The 19,637-nt window shown below is 36.7% G+C and overlaps 1 protein-coding gene across 5 annotated transcripts in view; it reads left to right on the forward strand.

The window, feature by feature from the left end:
- Positions 1 to 19,637, forward strand: part of LOC145934085 (uncharacterized) — a 114,043-nt gene that overhangs the window by 78,854 nt on the left and 15,552 nt on the right. For all 5 annotated transcript variants that reach the window (XR_014424987.1, XM_083034330.1, XM_083034329.1 and 2 more), the window contains exon 4: positions 9,631 to 9,754. Coding sequence is in view for 4 of the 5 variants with exons in the window: in XM_083034330.1 (XP_082890456.1) it covers positions 9,631 to 9,754 (124 nt within the window). In the remaining variant the exon portion in view is untranslated. The remainder of the gene's footprint in view (positions 1 to 9,630; positions 9,755 to 19,637) is intronic.

A 19,637-nucleotide genomic window follows, 5' to 3' on the forward strand; every position in this document is an offset into this window, starting at 1 on the left:
GTAAGCTTTGAACCTTTAAATCTCTAAATCCCTCGGTCCTTCAATCTTCTCCTATAAGGTTTCGAAATCGTCTTAGCACTCGAGACGATATCAAAGAGATTTTCACCGATTTTCCTCCGTGTAAATGGATCGACTTTAATTTTAAAAAATATGATGAAACCCTTTACAAGTAATAAGAATATACTTTGCGCGAAATATAATTCGCGTTAACAACATTTTTATTTATGATTTTATTTTTAAACTCCCGAAGATAAATTAAGCGGCCGTAGTAGACGAATTTCAGAGTGCTTTTAACAGGTTCATATACAGCAGATATTCCATCAGCAATCCATGTTTATATGCATAACCCTTTACTATAGCATGCGAGCTAGATCGAACGGGTGTGTTATGAAAACTCGCATGAAATTCGAACCACGCGACACGCAGAGAGGGACACGTACCCACATACACACACGCGGCACCCTCGAAATAACAAGGCGCGCATTATATCGCCGCTAATCCGTCCCGATGCAATGCCCGTTCGTGGTGCATGTGCAACGACGTGCATTCATGTGTTTGTACGTGTGCATACGGCTATATACGTACATATGCGTGAATCGTGCGCGTAGATTAACGCGTCGTGCACGGCGTTACTTGTTAACTTGTTACGTGTTCGTCCGGCGTGCATTGCCGTGCACACGCTATAAACGGGATGAAGGGAAGAAGGGACGTCGAGAAGAGGAGGCGGCACGAGGGCATCTCGTTCGTGTTGGCATACACTCATGCGACTCGCGTCTATGAATATATTCATGAGTGGTGAACATGGCGCCCGGAGAGCTCCCACCTCTTTCCACCATCCCTCGTTCCTTCCCTCCCTTCGTCATTCTCCATCTGTTTCTCCCTTCTCTTCACTCATCACCGGTTCTTCTCACCCACCCGCTATATGTTGGCGGCCGTAATCGAATCGACCCATCGTTTGATCGGCAATTAAATTAATAACGTAGTCGCGAGCGAACAAATGCCGCCGCCGTGAAGAGCGGATTTTCTCGCCGTTCTTAGATCCTACAGTAGATCCGGATCTACTCACCGGATATCCGAGCGCTTATCGTGCAGTGCTCCGGCACCATCGTCGCCGTTTAAGGATCATTACTTCTCTCTTGTTGACATCGCCAGAGGAAGCCTGGCAGCCATATTGCAGTCGGAGACCCTTCCCGAGACTCTCGCTTCTTCCCTTTTGTCCGTTCGACGCCATCCTCTCGCTTCGCCGTACTTTTATTCGCATCCGGCTTCTCCCTCCATCTCCTAACTTCCTCTTTTCCTTCTTGCGGTTTTCTACCGGGTGGCACACAACGTGTCGCTCACGTGCCACCGCGATTTACGTAATTCGATGGAAATCGCTCGCGTGTCGGAAATCGTTTCTACAGAGCGGATTTTATAGGACCGAATGTCGCGACAGATAGCGACGCGTTCGTTGTTCAATATTTCGATATCGCATCGAATACCTGAAGCGATGAAGATGCTACCACACACAGACTCTTCTCAACGAGAGTTAATATAATTTTATAATTATTGGAAAATTTGTACATGTGCACTAAATTATATTTTATAATTATGTAACGAGACCTTAGAACGAAATCCTGAAGAAGGAGAATATTTTGTTTTTTTATACAAAAAAATTAAATACAAAATATATTTGCATTTATAATACACTCTAAAAGAATTTAAAAAATAACAGATGTATAAAAAGACTTGTTTTAGTATATGCAATGTGCATTTCTAAAATATATACATACCATGATCGCAAATAAGCTAAAAAATAATAAAATTATACATGATAGATTTTTTACAAATATATTAAGAAGAATCGATAGATTTTTATATTAGAATTAGTAACACCGAGATTCTTGGAAAGAGAAATTATCCATTACTTGCACGTATATGATCTCGGAATTTCTTTGCACCCCGTTTCCGTTTTCTATTCGCCCCACGTGTTTGCACGACACTTCTCTCTATGTGTGAGTAAATTACGCGCTTCTTTCTTCGTCGACTTTCTATTTCATGTCGTCTGCCCTCTTTTTTTAGCTTCTTCTGGCCTACGCCCTTTTTTTCTCTCTATATACTCCATTACGGCTGTTTCCTTCCTCTTTTGACCTCGTTGTGCGACTTCTTAAGAGCTAGACGCTCTCTTTCTCTCGGAAAATACACAATATAGCGTTTCCGTCTTTTCTTGCCCTTTTTTCTTTCCTTCTATTATACGTATTGAAATTTGTAAGACTGACTCTTCTTGACAAATGGTACTAATTTTCAGTAAAAAGAGGCGCTAAGACTTTCGTCATCAATTTTGGTGTGTACAATTTTCCAGTATAACACGCGTAGTTCTATCTTTAAAATGAATTATTGTTTTATTGTATTTTATATTTTGTTACACATTTCTATATTGATTCTAACGATTTTTTCGAAAATAAATATTTTTTATATATTTTTCTATATATTTTTTACTTTTTGTATTTTTTAATTCTTTTTCCGAATCATTGTCGACTGTTCACCGTTTGAATTTGATTGAATATTGCTTTTTGTACGTCGTTGTTATACTGCATGTTCACGTTTATTTCTTTGTACAAAAACATAGATGTACGATGTGCCATTTCACTATATGTCTGAAGAAGCTTGGTCCCAAGGCGAGATAAAATTCCCTCTCTTTTTCTCCGTCTTCTCATCGCAACCGACGGAAGGTCTGGATTGACTTGTGCTTCCCCTTCGCGTTCATCTTGGACCCTCGTAAAGCTGTCTCCCTCGAGCTTAAGGGACAAGCAAGCCTCGCAATGGCGAGATTTCTCTTCAAAGTCTTCCTTTTTCTCTTCCTCTCTCTCTCTCTCTCTCTCTCTCTCTCTCTCTCTCTCTTCGTATCTATCGGAATGCTGCTGGCTGTTTCCGTGACACACCATACTCGACAAACTATAGGTAAATGACGCGTTTCTCTTACAAGCTTGTTTTCGTCGACGATTTCGGGGATGAACGGACCGATAACTCTATTATATTTCTTCGACGAAGAAATATCTCGTGAAATAAAGGAGAAGCATGATGGTGCCTCCGAATCATGCGCTAAATCAAGAAACGCCGATATGGCCGAGTCAATATGGAGCAGTCCATTGGAATTTGTTCTCGAGAAGCATTCGGCATCTATAGCAGAGGCTAATATCGTAATCGTAAAATGAGAGAGATTAGCAAGTTACATATAAAAAAAAGTAAAGGTTGAGAGAGATAAATGAGATCACTGCGCATGCAGAATCAAGTGCATATATGTATGTTTAATAAAAGTCAGTATCGCTAAAATTTTTTTTTTTTTTTTATTAAAATATTAATATTAAATTAACAAATGTATGCGGATGAAAGTGTGTTTCGAAATATAGTTATATTACGAAACTCTGGAAAGATTAAAGGATTAGATTAGAAAGTTAAAGGAAATACCGCGATAGTATAGCTTCGATCATTATTTACTGTCGAATTCCGTGCTCGTAAAAAAGTTAGAGACAAGCTTGTTACGACAAGCGTGTAACACTTGCTAAATGATTCATCCCAGTCTGTCGATATATACACTGATTGATAGTTGGATAGATATTTCTAGTTGATGCAGTCATTTTTAGACAGATTGTATTTATACACATCAGACTCATTGTCAGACGTACGTCGTTAGTACATGACGTCCAAGTCGTCATTGTCAACGTCGGTCGATAACGACGACGATTTCATGTTGCTCGTAAATAAAATGTAAGGAGAATGTAAAACGCGCGCGGACCGATATTACGCGATGTATGTATCGCGGTTACACGAACTCGTGTATTTTCCCGGGTATAATAACCGGGTATACTTTGTGTCGCAAAGTCCTCCACGTCTCCGTCTCACCCTCGGGTGGCTCTCGTCGGTTACTTATATCTATCGGTCTCGTCTCTTTCTCTGGTCTTTTCTCTTTCTCCGTTTCTGCCCTTAGCCTCGCTTTTTTTCCATCGACACGGCTTAAAATGGCAGTAAACTCGGTCCTCTCTATAGCCGATCATAAAATAGTTACAGCTTGCCTTCACCGTCTTTCGTACTCGCACACTCACACATACAATGCTCAGTGAATCATACATTAAAGTGGACATATACATGGACGTACATAAGAATAGCCACCCACATGCTAGAATAACATACGAACGTAGTCGTTCGCACTAAACCACGTGTACGTAAATGCAGCCACCTACACAATAAAATACACACAATGTCAATGCTCGAGCGAAGACGTCTATTTCGCTTTATCATCTCAAAAGTGCCGACGATTTGTGATTGTTCCTTCGTAAAATTGTATTTTATAAACCTATACTCATGTCAGAATAAAAAAAGAGCTCGATTATTATCGGCAATCACTGACATTATTTCGAGACAGTTTGATCTGTGAATTGCATTTTTTAGATTCTTCCCGATTTTTATTAATCATAAATTTATTATGAAGCATGAAATCAACTATAAACGAGATTTAATTCAAATTAAGAAAATTAGAATCACAATTTAAAAATGCCGGTAAATATTTCTATAAATTTATGTGGATTAATATATATAAGCAAATCGTCAATTTATTTTTTCAATTTCAAAATAAAATAAGAAATATAATTAATCACCAAAAATAAACTAGAAATATAGAGAACATTTTTAAATATGTTTATATACACATATGTGTAGACACACATATACTCATCTAATATTCTTATTTGCCATGGATCTACATTATATCTTTAGTAGTCGACGCGCGTACGCTTCAGAAGTTTCACATCAATTTTCTTGATTGCTATACTTGATACCCGGCTTTTGTCTAGTGTAGCAGCTACATGAACTGCATCGTGAATGATTGATTACTTTAAAAGAATTTGATGAAGAAAACCGTTATAACAGGAAACGTGCAATAATAGATAAAATAGAGGATAATGAGGAAACTTTGTATAGTGGTGTGTTTTCTCGATTTTGTTAACATTTGATATAAATTGAGGTTGGCTATAAACACAAATATATACCAGATAATAAATAATTTCCAATTTATCCGTAATATACCTTTATTCAATATCTTTCGTGTAATAAATTTACTCCGCTCTCTATCTGACAATTTCATCGGAATAACCGCGATAATGGGGGTAACATTCTCCGGGACGATATTATTCTCTCTCCTCTCTCTTTCTCTCTCTCTGCTCTACAATTTATTATACTATCCATCTAGCCGTCAATTTTACTGCAATAATGGCGCCGAGTATAAAGCGACGAGTATAAAGCGGCGGTCACTGTCAGTCGATGCTATGTATACCGGTGCGCTCCAAAGTGTGCGCCAGAAATTCCCGGCTGCGCTCTCTCCCTATCTCTCTCTTTCATTCTCTCGTGCGTTGAAAAACGCGCGCGAGAACGAGAGTTCAATTTTAACTCTCGAAACGTTAAAAAGAATCGTTCGATCGCGCGATGCAACATGTATGTTGGTCGCGCTCGCGTTGAATCCACTACTGCGCGCTGACGAGAGCTCTTCAAATGTATATCACACGTATAGTCAAAGCTGTCCCTTGACTCTTCAGTTTTATTACCGCGTTTTTCCGCATACGACTGTGTGTTCTCTGCGTACTTTTTTGCAATCTTTACGGGATCTGCGCGCACATGCTCGTGACAGTTTGTCGTTTCTCTCTAAATGTCCTTCCTGGACACTCGCGTCAACTGGTTCCCGCAAAAGGATTATTCGCCGCGGTATCTACTCGCGGAAAAACAACGCGGAATAATTAGGGACGAGTTAGGAGACTCATTAAATCAGGAGGGTGAAGATTAGAAGGGCAATTGCTGAAATGAGTTGCTCTCATATCTACTCAACGGGAATACGATTGAACAACTTTTGACAAACAAAGGGAACTAATATTTACATAAAGATAATAACGAGTGAGAGATGATAAAATTCGATGTTCATCCTCATTTTATTCTCGACGAGCTTTATTCGCGTCTATGATTATATTATTCTCTTATTTTTATTATTGGATTTAAACATTTCCTTTGATACCTTTGATGTCTGATATCGATATCTCGGATGCTATTAAAGTTTCGTATTTTTTTTCCCCCTCCTCTAATGTCCGTCGACTAACGACACAATGTCGTTTTTCTTTATTGCGGCTCGCTAGCGAGCTCGCTGGCGACGCTCCAATAAGTATATTTTCTTCCCTCTCGCAGGCTGTCACATCTCGCGTTTCACGGCTGTCCTTTCGCATCGTCGACTCATCGTTGTCGTCGTCGTTGTCGTAACATGGCGAAATAGTTTCGCGCCAGAACAATGCCACGATTACGTCGGTCCGTGTGCACTGTACATTGTACGAGAGGTAACACGCGCGTCGCGCTTCTGTAATTATGGAAACCAAGCATAAACTCGGCGATCTGCATTTCAAACTACTATTGTAATCTTGGGTCCGACAGGGCGCTTGTTCCTTCGTGCTTTTACCTATCTACCTACCTATCTACCTTCTGCCCTTACCCTTCATCCGTAAAATGTCTCGAAACTGCCCGTCCTTGCTCTCGGCTATGCATTCCTTAACCAATTTGAAGTTGGTTCTTCCTTAACGAAGATACGGAAGGATGAATGATTCTCTTAAGTTATTTCTGTTGAAATTAAGAGACTTTCAGTCTCTCTCTTTATTGAATTAAAGTTCAGAAATGCAGAGAAAGAGAGATAAAATTTTGTTAGTTTTTATTTTATTTTAAAAATTCGCGAAGATGTTTAATATATTAAAAATCGTGAAAATTGTAACCAGATTTCGACCAATAAATTGTATGTTTGAATTTATGAAAAAAATGAAAAGAGGGAGATGTAACAAATCACGGATATACCCTTTATACATATGTGGATCCATCGTTCCACACGTGCTGTCACTCTTCTTCCCGATTATTCACGTTAATGCATTTTGATGCATTCAGCCAACCCGCCCGTAAATGCGTTTCCGGCGCAAATTTTATTTCATGTCGAAATGCCGAAACGATAACGCCGATACATTTATCTAGATTAATATACGGGCGTATGTGTTTCAGAATTATTTAAAAGTCGATTCATGCGGGACATTAATCGATATCATTTTTGATAACATATACAAACAAACAAAATATTAAATATAAAGTAATTCTATTTTCTGAATGATATCAATAATCAAGGCTCGCTGTCAATTTCATATTTTTCCAGAATTTTATTATTGAGAGATACATTTTTACATCAGGGATAACTGAGGCTTTCAAGCGGACATACAATTTTGTACATCGATTGAAAAATCGTTCCGCGTAAATAGATATTAATAATGGATATAGGATATTGCAAATATATATCGCAACAACGCGGACGACATTTAAATCCCAAAGGGTGAATAAATGAAAAATCTGTGACAGCCGCGGTGCCGATATTTTGACATGCGAAAAAGTTATACGCACTCCGCTACTCGAAATTGCATCGCTAATTAGCGTGTTAATTATGCGGGGCATCGCTAATTGCTCTCAAAGTCCCCGCTGCGCGGCGATTTTGTTTTCCAAAATGAAAATTTGTTTGCATCGAGCCGCGAAAATTACCGCGACCAGCAGAGCGCATTCATTCAGTAGACATTTCGCCGCTAATTGCTTTTAAACCCGCAGCAGACCGGCTGCGTTTCTATATATTGTGCCATATTATGTACTTAAGTGCATTTTATATACATGAAACTTTACGTAATTTTAATAATAAAAATAAAATAGCAGAACTTATGTAGCGATATTAATAATAACGATATAATAAACTAATAAATATATCCATACAAAAATTTATTACTGTATTGCAGGAAAAAAAATTTTATGTTCAAAAATAGATAAGGGAATATCTTTAATGCAGATAAAAATATTTATAACAGAAAGATTGCGAATAGAGGAAAATTTTATCGCGTGGTCGAGGTTCTTTTTAAAATACGGTCCGCCCCCGCGGGTGTAAATCAGAATCGATAGCTGCTCCGCACTATACAATATCCGAGCGGGAATGACATGTTCGTAATTTTCAGCGACATGACATGGTGCGCACGATACGTGAAAATCAACCTTTAACGCTCTCCCCGGCTCGCGTTTCTATTTGCAAGCCCGGTGTAAACGGCCATGGTGGAACCGCGTTTCCAACCGTCCGCGTCCGTTCGACGAAATATTGGCTGGGCCGATATTTCCATAAACAGCGTGCGACACAGTGCGAGTATATACGATGGCGCACCACGACCAGTTAGTTAATTGGGTTTTCTCTAATTGCTTTTATATCCTCGGTTACGTTCCGTCGCGCCTCGAGGTCATTCGGGCTGCAATTCACGATTGTTAAAAAAACATCCTAGTATTATAAAAAAAAAACAGAAGAACTTATTCCCGATATGTAAACTGCCGTGGTGAAATCGAAGAGAAAACGGAAGGCATAAAAGATCAATAACTGAATTGCGTAATAAAGGTAAATAAACTTGTGAAATCGCACTATTGTTAAAAAGGTGATTTAAAGAAAGTTTAATAAATGAAAGATTTTTTTCTCCCAATATAGTCTGTCAAATTAAAAAGAATACAGAAAAAAGATATAACTAAAATAAAAAAGAAATTAGATATGTTTTCGATCTCTGCTTCTATAATCGCTGATAGAATTTTGAGAAACAAATTTATTTTAAATTAAGCCTTTCAAGAAAATAATTTTCGTGATCGCATGAAAGAAATAAAAGCATGATAAAGTAGCGTAAGCGATTGATTTAAAAAAAAACATTAATTACGTCAATCTTTTCAGTGTCGAGTTGTTCGAGAGTTTGAGAAAAATAGTTATAAAAATATTCTATTCGTTTATAAGAAAATTGTGTAAAATTGCAATTAAAAACTCAATAAAATTGTTTTTAAATGTCGTTCAACATTTTTAATAGAAATTCGTGGAATATTTTCGCGATTTTATTAATTCTTCAGTAATTGTATTAATTTTTCGGCATTGCACGTTTAATCGTTCTGATGATTGAAAATGATGACAAAATATAATTTGCGTAACGCATCGCATTCTAAAATTAAAGGAGAGAGGGGGGAAAGTATAGATGTAAATAATTTCATAAATTTGTATAAAATATAAAGGAAATCTCTTCTCTGATCTCTGATGGATCGCAATTAGCATCGTCATCGTTCAGTCATACAATCTCTTTTAATCTATTCTCGTATGGACTTAGGAGACCGTGTCGTAGTTAGAATGCAAGTCCCTGAGCGTAACGAGATCGTCTCATGGTCAGAATGACAAGTCCCTGGACATACACGAGACTATCTCAATCTAATTACAAACAATATACATTGTCTTTCGTACAAATGTGTTAGTCGATATATGTATATAGCAGTAATTTTTGCTATATAATATTTGATAATATTTTAAAAATAAATATTTGAAAATAAATGCGTATTATCAGCAGCAATTTAGTTTTTCAACAATTAAATAAGGTAGCATATTTTTGTATTAAATCAACATTGTTATATCATTTAAATGATAAAAAATTTCCGTATTTATTTCATCTCGCAATGTTAGCGCAGCAAGATATTAAAATTTATTCTATATAATATCTATGACATCGTGACTCACCGTTCGTCGTTCATTTTGTGTTGTAGGACATGTCCGACGTGTGCGTTGGGACCAGCGTGGGGACCATTACCGAGCCGGAATGTTTAGGGCCCTGCGAGCCCGGCACCTCCGTCACCCTCGAGGGCATCGTTTGGCACGAGACCGAAGGAGGTAAGAATCTTTTTACAGCTTAATTTGTCCATTTGCCTCAGCATCTTAGAGCTACGATTTCCTTCTTCTCTCTTTAACTCCTGCTAGTAGCACAGAATTAGATAATCACATTGATCCTAGAAAAGATAATTAAAAAAAGTATTTAGTTTTTAATCTTCTCATCACATTGAAGATTAAAATTGATCGATAAAATGAGATTTTTTTTTCTTTATCGGAACAAAAAGATATTTTGATAAATTAGTTTTATATGTTGATTTTTAACAATACTGTATTGGTCTTCTTTTTTTAATACACATAATTACTAATTAGAACGTAACTGATGCGTATTTAATTGAAAATGCATATTTCTTTTCTAATTTGAACGATATGCTTTTCACGTGAAAATTAGTTGGATCCGAAAATTTAATTGAGTCTATCTGATACTCTTAAAATAACTTAATTAAAAAGCTAAAATTATCTCTAATAATATTTCTCGATTATAATGGTTAATGGTTTTTTTTGTGCAATAAAAATTTTACCAATTTTTGTTCTTGCAACTCGTGTAATTGATGCTAATTATTAATTCTTAATTCTTCTGGCGATATATATATCTCGACAGAATATATCTCATCCATGACCGTTTTTCTCAAATTTTTTTAGATGAATGTTGAATTAACGACAGTTTTATTTTTAAAAGCTTATTAAAGATATGATAGACTTGAGTGTCAACGTTTTGAAATGTCAGTAAAATACGAAGAATTTACATTTAAAGATTCATCCGCATTCTCGGTTATTCATTTGTCAAATTTGCTTCCATCGAGTTTATCTTGTTATTGGCTCCGGGCTCTTCGGATAAAGTCATATATGGTACTTATTGATTTATCGAATTTCTGCAATCCGCTGAATAACAGTAATAACACTAATGGTAGCGCATACAAAGTCCGTGCTATTATTATGGAAATCGGCGTCCTAAGGGACTATACGAGCACATCTTCGTTCAACGCAAAATCACTGCATTTGCCGCCCACTTGTTTTTCCCGGGATATTAAGTAATATTAAGCATTGTTAGAGAGTTGCTATAATATAAAATGATGTTCACCGTTAGCGCGTGTTTAAACGTAGAGCGCAGGAAACGAGCCCCGCTTACTTTGCGATTTTCTTCGTGATATAGTAATGAACGATAATTGTGCAGTGCTTCCTGAAAAAAGATTACAAGTACCACTTTTGTCAAACAAATACAGGATATTATTTATCTGATGTCTGATATCTATATGTATATGACTAAACAACTACTTCAGTAATGTTTTAGTACGAGAAATAATATTTCCTAGTTATGTTAATTGCTATTTCAATATTTTCTCACCGAAGTATGATATTTGACGAATTTAAGTATGCTTGGATTATTCTTCAATGAATTTTATTTTTTAAAATTTTTGTACGCTCTAAAATAACAGATCAATGTATATTCACATAACAGATATCAGAAACAAGACAAATGATTTAAAAAACTCAATAATGGAGATGTAGATAATTAATTTAATGAATCGACACTTTTAGTGAATGAAGATTTAAGTGGAAATCTAATAGAACAGATCTTTGCGATTGATAATAAAAATAAAATAGTCTTGGATTATATATACATAATTTTTCTCAATTTTAACATCGAAGTTTGATTCGCTTTTATATAAATTATGATTTAAATTCTGATTTTCAGAATGAAAATTCTGTTATCCAGATTTAATAAATAATAAACGTGAAATCGATATTTTCGCGGTAACTGTTCTGATTGTATCATATAAATATATATATATATATATATATATATATATATATTTATATATATATATAATTACTCGAATAAATAATAACTATCGTCATTGTGGCATTGGTCGAATAAAAATCGTATCGTCTCGTGTCGACTGAAAATAACTAGCAACGATGATCAATCAATCGTTTGCCCCGAGTAAACATTCGGAGAGTACGGTGTAATAGGAATAGCACTCGATCGATCTTGTTGCTGCTCGAACGATTCGGGGTTATAAATATCCATCCGATACTTCATTGAGCGGAAAAGTTGGATAAATAAAAGTGTGTTGCAATCGCGACTTCATTATTTATCGAAATCGCCTTTTTCAGTCGATTGCAATCATATAATTATTAATTATTATATATACAACATAATATATATCTCATATTTTTTATTCACACATATATTGTATTTTATCTATTCAGTATTCAGTTTCGTTTAGAAATATTTGGTATGTGCTTCATTTCACTTTGTTAAAAAAAAAAAAAAAAAGAACGTTATAAAACATCACGTAAGAGAGAATTATAACTTGCCGCCTGATTATCAAACTGGTTTACCGCAACATCGCATCGAAATGTTGCACTGTCATGTTGGGGTTTTACCGATAATGAGTGTGATTAGAATAAACGCGATAAATTTCATAATTGGATCGCCTGCGAGCTTATTAAGATCATGACGACGGTTTAAAAAAAGTGTTAATCCGTGGTAATGATTGCGTTTGCAAAGTAATGCAGATTAATTTATTCGGATCTAAACTTTTCTTTCATGCTCATTAGCATACGTTTCGTAAACACAACTTTGATGTTGTTTTACACATCGCTAAATCGAATCGCTAATTTGAGCAATTAATGCGAAACTCATTATTATTACGTACAGAACGTATGCAGACTGTAATAATAAGGAAAATATTTAAATATTGAAGAACATGTTTGTGTGTGTGTAAAAGCTTTAATCGATATATTTCTGCAAGTCACTTTATAGTCTGATGAAAAATATGAAATGTCCTTAATAAGTTGTGTGACTCAGACTAATTAGCGTTGAAAGTTAGAAGAACCGTAGTAAATTTCATACGTAATAGTGATAATGAATGAAACGTTTAAAAATTATAAATAAATTTTCTCATTGAATTTTATAATAAAAATTGAAACGCATAATTATACTAATATACCTATCTTAAAATATTTACATACTCTTCTCAATTGAACGCGGAAAATTTTTTAATGTTTTTTTTTTCTTTTCACTTCCTATATGTAATAATATGCCGCGATAAAATAATGCGCTGCAGCTCGACTCGCATGTGAGATAAAACTGATGTGTGAGAATGAAATTAAAACAAAAGTATTAGGAAAGATTCGGGTGTGTAAAGTTGGCACCCCTATGTTATGCTAGTTCTGTTAAGAGTTCTGAGTTATTTAGAACCGTAGGAAGAGTTCTTGATAATTTTTAGAAATAGTTCCGGTCATTACGATAACGAAAATCAGTTTCAAAAAATAGGGGTGCCACTTCACATTTTTTTACACATCGAGTTCCAATAGTTTTGAGCAGAGTTTTAAGATTCTTTTAAATAGTTATATAGTTCCCGATTATTTTTTGAAAGAGTTCTGCAATTTTTAGATAAAAAAACGTATCTTCGATATTGAAGATATTTCTAAAATATCAAGTTCTCGTGAAAAACGTTAGAGTTTGTGATTTTCTAAATGTTTCGTAAAAGTGTATTAATTAAAAAAAATCAATCTCTTCGAAACTATAATAGATAAAGCCATGCGGTTTTCACGTTTTTTCTTGTCTTATCGAGTGCGATTCAGAACTCTAACGTCTTTCCCCAGAACTTGATATTTTAAAAATATCTTCGATATTGAAAGTATATTTTTTTATCTCTATAAAATATTTTATAGCAAAACTCTTTCAAAAAATAATCAGGAACCATGTAACTATTAAACAATTTAAATTTACTCACCTCACGGTTGCTCCTTTGTTGCCCGATGCCTCCCCGGGCCTCCTTCTCGTACAAGTTTCGAAACACTTGCATTCGCGTTTTTTTTTTTCGTTCGCGACGCGCGGCGACGTCTGGGTTTTAGCTATCGCGATTACGATATTGATACGACGCGATCGAATTTATACGACAATTAACCACCAAAGACGCTAATTAATACACTCGTCCTTTCGCGGACCGGCAAGAAGTGCGCGACTGTTAATCACGTAGAATCGAAGAAGAGCACTGGAGGTGGAGCTAGACTGGCACTGCCAGGTTCGGAACGCGCAACGATACGTCGCGTCGAGTCGTAGTGGTGGGGCATTGTAGGACTCGCGACGTGGGAGCTCGGCGAATCACGTCGCGATTGCATATCCCCACCAGGTCGTAGTGGTGGCGGTATGTAGTCGCGACGTGATTCGTTGAACCTCGCACGTACGTTGCGTCGCGAGCTCCATAATGCCGCACCACTACGACCTGGTGGGGGTATGTAGTCGCGACGTGATTTGCCGAGCTCCCACGTCGCGACCCTTACAATGCCCCACCACTACGACTCGGCGCGACGTATCGTTGCGCGTTCCGAACCTGGCAGTGCCAGTCTAGCTCCACCTCCAGTGCTCTTCTTCGGTCGCGCGCTTCTTGCCGGTCCGCGAAAGGACGAGTGTATTAATTAGCGTCTTTGGTGGTTAATTATCGTATAAATCCGATCGCGTCGCAAGTACCAATATCGTAATCGCGATAGCTAAAACCCGGGCGTCGCCGCGCATCGCGAACGAAAAAAAATAACGCGAATGCAAGTGTTTCGAAACTTGTACGAGAAGGAGATCCGGGGAGGCATCGGGCAACAAAGGAGCAACCGTGAGGTGAGTAAATTTAAATTGTTTAATAGTTTTATAGTTTTATAGTTCCTGATTATTTTTTGAAAGAGTTTTGCAATTTTTATAGAGATAAAAAAACATACTTTCAATATCGAAGATACGTTTTTTTATCTAAAAATTGCAGAACTCTTTCAAAAAATAATCAGGAACTATATAACTATTTAAAAGAACCTTAAAACTCTGCTCAGAACTATTGGAACTCGATGTGTAAAAAAATGTGAAGTTGGCATCCTCATTTTTTGAAACTGATTTTCATTATCGTCGTAATGACCGGAACTATTTCTAAAACTTATCAAGAACTCTTCCTATGGTTCTAAATAACTCAGAACTCTTAACAGAACTATGATAGCATAACATAGGGGTGCCAACTTCACACACCCGAAAGACTCGCGCTGGTGGAATAATTAATTCTATTGCGAGCGAACGTATAATTAATTCCAATTTTGTTAATAGATAATTTACCGCAGAGGGAAAAGCCTTCTTCGAATGCTATCATCGCATGCTTCAACGACGATTTTGTCATAATACGTTCTGAGACGATCTGCAGAAATAATAAAGAAAGCCGCACGCTATACGGATACACGCGAGAATTTCGCTCGGTCGTCGTAATTTCGTTCACATTCGTGACAAAATGTTACTGTTGGCGCATAATATGTGTTCATGAATATAGATATAAATTCTATAGTTCAAATGTGTGTATATTTAAACATACAGGATGCTCCAATATTACCTCTCTCGCGTAGCAAAATATATATTCCGAAGTCGATTCCAAATTCGTTTATGCGACTATAAAGTTTGCGGGCACAACAATAGCTGTGTAAAAAAAAAATAATATATATAAAACGTAATATAAAATGTGTCTATATAAAATATAACATAAATCGGATATGCATGAAAGTATAATCGTGAGATATATAACTGAAACAAAATTCTACTGCTATATATTCGCGAAATATATTGCCAATCTTCCCAAACAAGTCGACTATTTCAGTTTCAGTCCGAATTCTCGAGCCACATTCGAGCGTGCAATGCAGGCACATGCAACCGCATACACTCGTGCATGCCGAGCAGTAAGCTCCGTGCACACAAAAGCACGTACACACACATACACATACATACATAATGCACATAGCCGGCTCCGCGGCTGACACAACACGGGTAAGGTAGCTTGTCAGACAGGTATTATGTGTAATGCCGCGGTCGTGGTTGTCGTCGGGTTAAAACTACATCGTGACTCTCCCCGAGCTCTTCCTTCTCTTGCTTTCTCTCTGTACCTCCCTATCTCTTTCCTTCTCTCTGCATCTTTTTCCTTTCCTCTTTATATTCCGTGCTCTTTTTCTCCCTCTCTCCTTCCCTTCACGACACCAAAGGTCTACTTTATGATCGTTCCTTCGAAAGCAGCCGAACCGAGTAGCAGTTTTTCACCGTTGGTTCCCTCGCGAAGCAAGGATAAATGAACGACCATTATATAAAAGGAACCAAGCGCTTCCACGTCAAAACTGAGAAATGGACTTCCAAAGTTTTCTCTAGAGGGAAAAATGTGTTCTCTCTGTGTAATTTGTAACATTCTAATGTAAAGTTTAATCTACTTAATAAACGGCGGGCTTGAAATGTAAGCACCTGCAAGTATGCAAAAGTGGTACTTGGTACCTTTTATATAATGTGTGTCTAACGCGCGCGTACACACACATATTCTACAATTATCTTTTGCATTTTTATGGTAAAAAATTACGCCACAAGAGATTCAAATAAAGAAAAATATGGATACGCGTATACAAAAATTTTTATAATTAAGAATTAATTACAAAAGATATAGTAAGGCGATCCATGGAGTAAACGTATCAGTTATAATATTTATTAACAAGAAATATATTTCTGTATATGTGAAATATCATCCAAGTAACGCGTCATCAACACTCTCTCGCAAGTGCGTGCGTAAAAATCACTTATTCTGCTCGGATATCGAAAGAATAAACTACACGGCAAAGCCTAGACGAGAGGGAGTTCCTAAATGGCCATCCATAATGGCAGATTAAGAAGTCCATAAATTCGTCGAATTCCCAATTGAATGGCCGACCAATCTGTCCGAGCCTGCCATCCATTCAAGTTTTATTACTTTCGTCGTTCGCCACTGATATCCTGCTGTTACATTCTCTTTCCTCTCTCCGTTTTGCCTTCTTCATCCCCATAACTCTTCCATTGCCATTTACCCCTTCTCGTTCACATTCGCTCTACCTTTTTTTCTCGTTTCGCACGGCTCTCTTCGTCTTCTTCTATATCTTTTCATCTCCTTGTTACTTCTCTCCAAGTTTACTCTTTGGTCGGGCTCTCTTCAACTCCTGGGGAGACACGAGAAAAAGACGAGAGAAGGAGAGAGAAAATCAGAGAGCTCTATCAGCGTGTTATGTTGAAAGAAATAAAACAGTGACGGAATCTCGAGCACGTCTGTTCTGGTTTCGCGGCTGCTGCGTCTTCGTACCGCCTTACTTTATACTGAATTCATCCGGTCCATTCTCTACTTCTGTTTTTTCGAGATTTCTCGCCTTTATCTTCTTCACGTGTTGATTATTATGTGTAAAAATCATAATGAGAAATTCTTAATTAATTAAGCAACTTCCGGAAATTTTAAGACGCTTGAGTCAAAGAAAAATCTACTTAAAAAAATGTATAATACAATTTTATAATATTCTCATAAAATATTTTAAAAGCTTAGAAACTTATATATTAATTTTTTTATTTACTCAGAATAGATGGTCTGAAATTTTCATTAAAGAAAAATCGATTCTGTATATTGTATATTGATCAAAGTGTCTATATGAAAAGAATATATTAGTTTCTCGGTCCGTATTTTCCTTCTGCATCAAATGCAAATTGATTTAAACTGCATTTGTCGATTTATATTCTTACTTTGTAAGGGCTCATATTTCAAACTTGCATTGCACGTAACGAGAGACCCATCATCGATCCACTCATAATAAGTAGGTTAAGATACCCCCTGAGAAATTTTCTCGGGAAGCGAGCAATTAAGAAAACGGGCAATTTCTTTCACGTGCACGCGAGTCACGCGGCAATTACGTAAAGGCATTCTCGAGTCACGCGTGGATAAACAAACGAAGTCAAATGATGACGAGCGTATTTGCACTTCGGGTTGCGCTCGCCCGCCCGCTCGCTCGCTCGATCGGTCTCGATTTGCATCTCCCTGCTTTATAAACGCGACGCATTAATAATTCCGCGAAGCTAACAGGTTAATCTCCGGCAATAAATGTCATACGCGCGAATGTGTAATTATGCGTGCGTGCGTGTGTAACTAATGACCGTCGATCGGCCGACAGAAGTACTAAACTGCTGATAGTTCATATCGCAGTAACATGCGCCTCTATTGCATATGGCATCGAGATTGTAGATGCAGTTTTATTTTTGTAACGAAAGAAAAATATTTAAATTTTTATTTCCTTTATTATCAATATTGGCAAATTCAAAAAATTAAAATTAAAAATAAAAAAAAATATCAAGATATTTTTTTAAGCTAGTGTTTTTTAGTGTGTGTGCAAAAAAGTAATCTTGGAATCCAATTTCATAAATTAATTATTCTATTTTTATATTTTTCTATGTTAAATCATAAACTCAGCTTTCTCGAAAAATTTAATTCATACTCAAAGACTCTGATTCCTATATGAACACATTCTAAACATCTTGTATACAGCAAGGTATTACGGGAGATTGTGTGTGAAGGCTATACAAACGGCCACCAATACAATTACATATATCCCCGCGAGCTAAGGTGTGTATCGTCAAGGCGTCTATCTCCCATCGGACCTGGTTTTGTCGATGTCAGGGTAGTTTAGTTGGATCACAGAGACGTTGATGAAAGGATGCTTGTCGTCGACGAGACGGGGCGGGTACAAAGGGAAAGGACGAGAGAAGCGAGGGGAGAAAGCGAGAGAGGAAGGGTGGTCTCTCTTTCCCGTGGATGGAAGCTAGAGTTATACAGCTTGTTATCGATCTTCGAAACATCTCTCGCTTCACCTCGACGGAATCCTGCTCTGGCTCCTTCTTATGCTCCTTCTCTTACTCCTCCCTCTCCTCTTACAAGCCTCTCTTCCTATATATCTGGTGTACCAGATGTCGCTTCCTCTCAGGCTCTTTGAGATTCGGATTCGAAATGTCTGCTTCCTTGTCAAGATCGATAGACAAGAAATTGTCATAAGAGATGGTTACACATACAAGTTTAATTTATCCTTTAACATCTTTAACAATGACAAGTAAATTTATAATTGATGGATTAAATCGAAAATTGATTCAGATAAGATCGATGCCATAATATTGCTATAAAATAGATAAAGATTAGAACAATCTAATATTTATTTCATATTTATCAGATGTCGTAATTAATATCAATATTTATCGCTGTCAACTGGGGGAAAGTTTTATAATAAGCTGAACATTAAAGAGAATTTCTGAAACATATCGCGCGCATATCCTCTTTTTTTCACTAAAGTTCTTGAATACAGCTCGTTGCTGAAAAACCTTCCTCGCCGCGATTGTGAGCTTTCAAGTCGAAAGGAAATCCACTTATTTCCAGACTGATCTCGGTCAATGTTGTTCTCTGGGCGCCACAGGCGACCGCCATTCGGTGAGGACAAATAACGCTGCTCTGTGATTTCACGTTTCGCTTGGCAGCTGCATCGTTTCATTCCACTTTGCGGATTCTATCGAGCGAGATATCGTCGAGATATCATTCAACCGCATCACACGTAATATTTACACACATACATAGTTAGATATCTCTCTAATATTTTTTTTTTTAATATATTTAAAAAAACTCAAAATTTTTAATTATTTTATATTTAAAAATATTCAATATTCTAAATTTGAATATTACTTTGTACATGAAAGTGTTCATCTAGTAAAACGATGAGATAAACAAAAAAATGACATATTTGTAATTTGGCAATTACATGAAATATTACGAGCAGCGTAACTTTCCGGAATTGTTATTTTTTAAATCTTTTATATGTCAAATTATAATAGTTTGTCAACGATTTTTAACTAGAATTTAACTTTGTCCATCAAAATCGTGAAATGTTATATCACAATCGAATATTGATACTTTCACACTCGAATATTGATATACTTTCGACACGTCAATAAATGAGACACGTACATTGCTCGAATCTCGGAAGTTCTCTTTCGTGACGAATATTCGAGGCGAGAACTCCATTCTACGAGTCGATCTGAAAGCGATAT

Source organism: Prenolepis imparis, unplaced genomic scaffold (genome assembly GCF_030444845.1).
Source record: "Prenolepis imparis isolate NDT839.2.m4 unplaced genomic scaffold, iyPreImpa1.0 SCAF_3, whole genome shotgun sequence".
Lineage (NCBI taxonomy): Eukaryota > Metazoa > Arthropoda > Insecta > Hymenoptera > Formicidae > Prenolepis > Prenolepis imparis.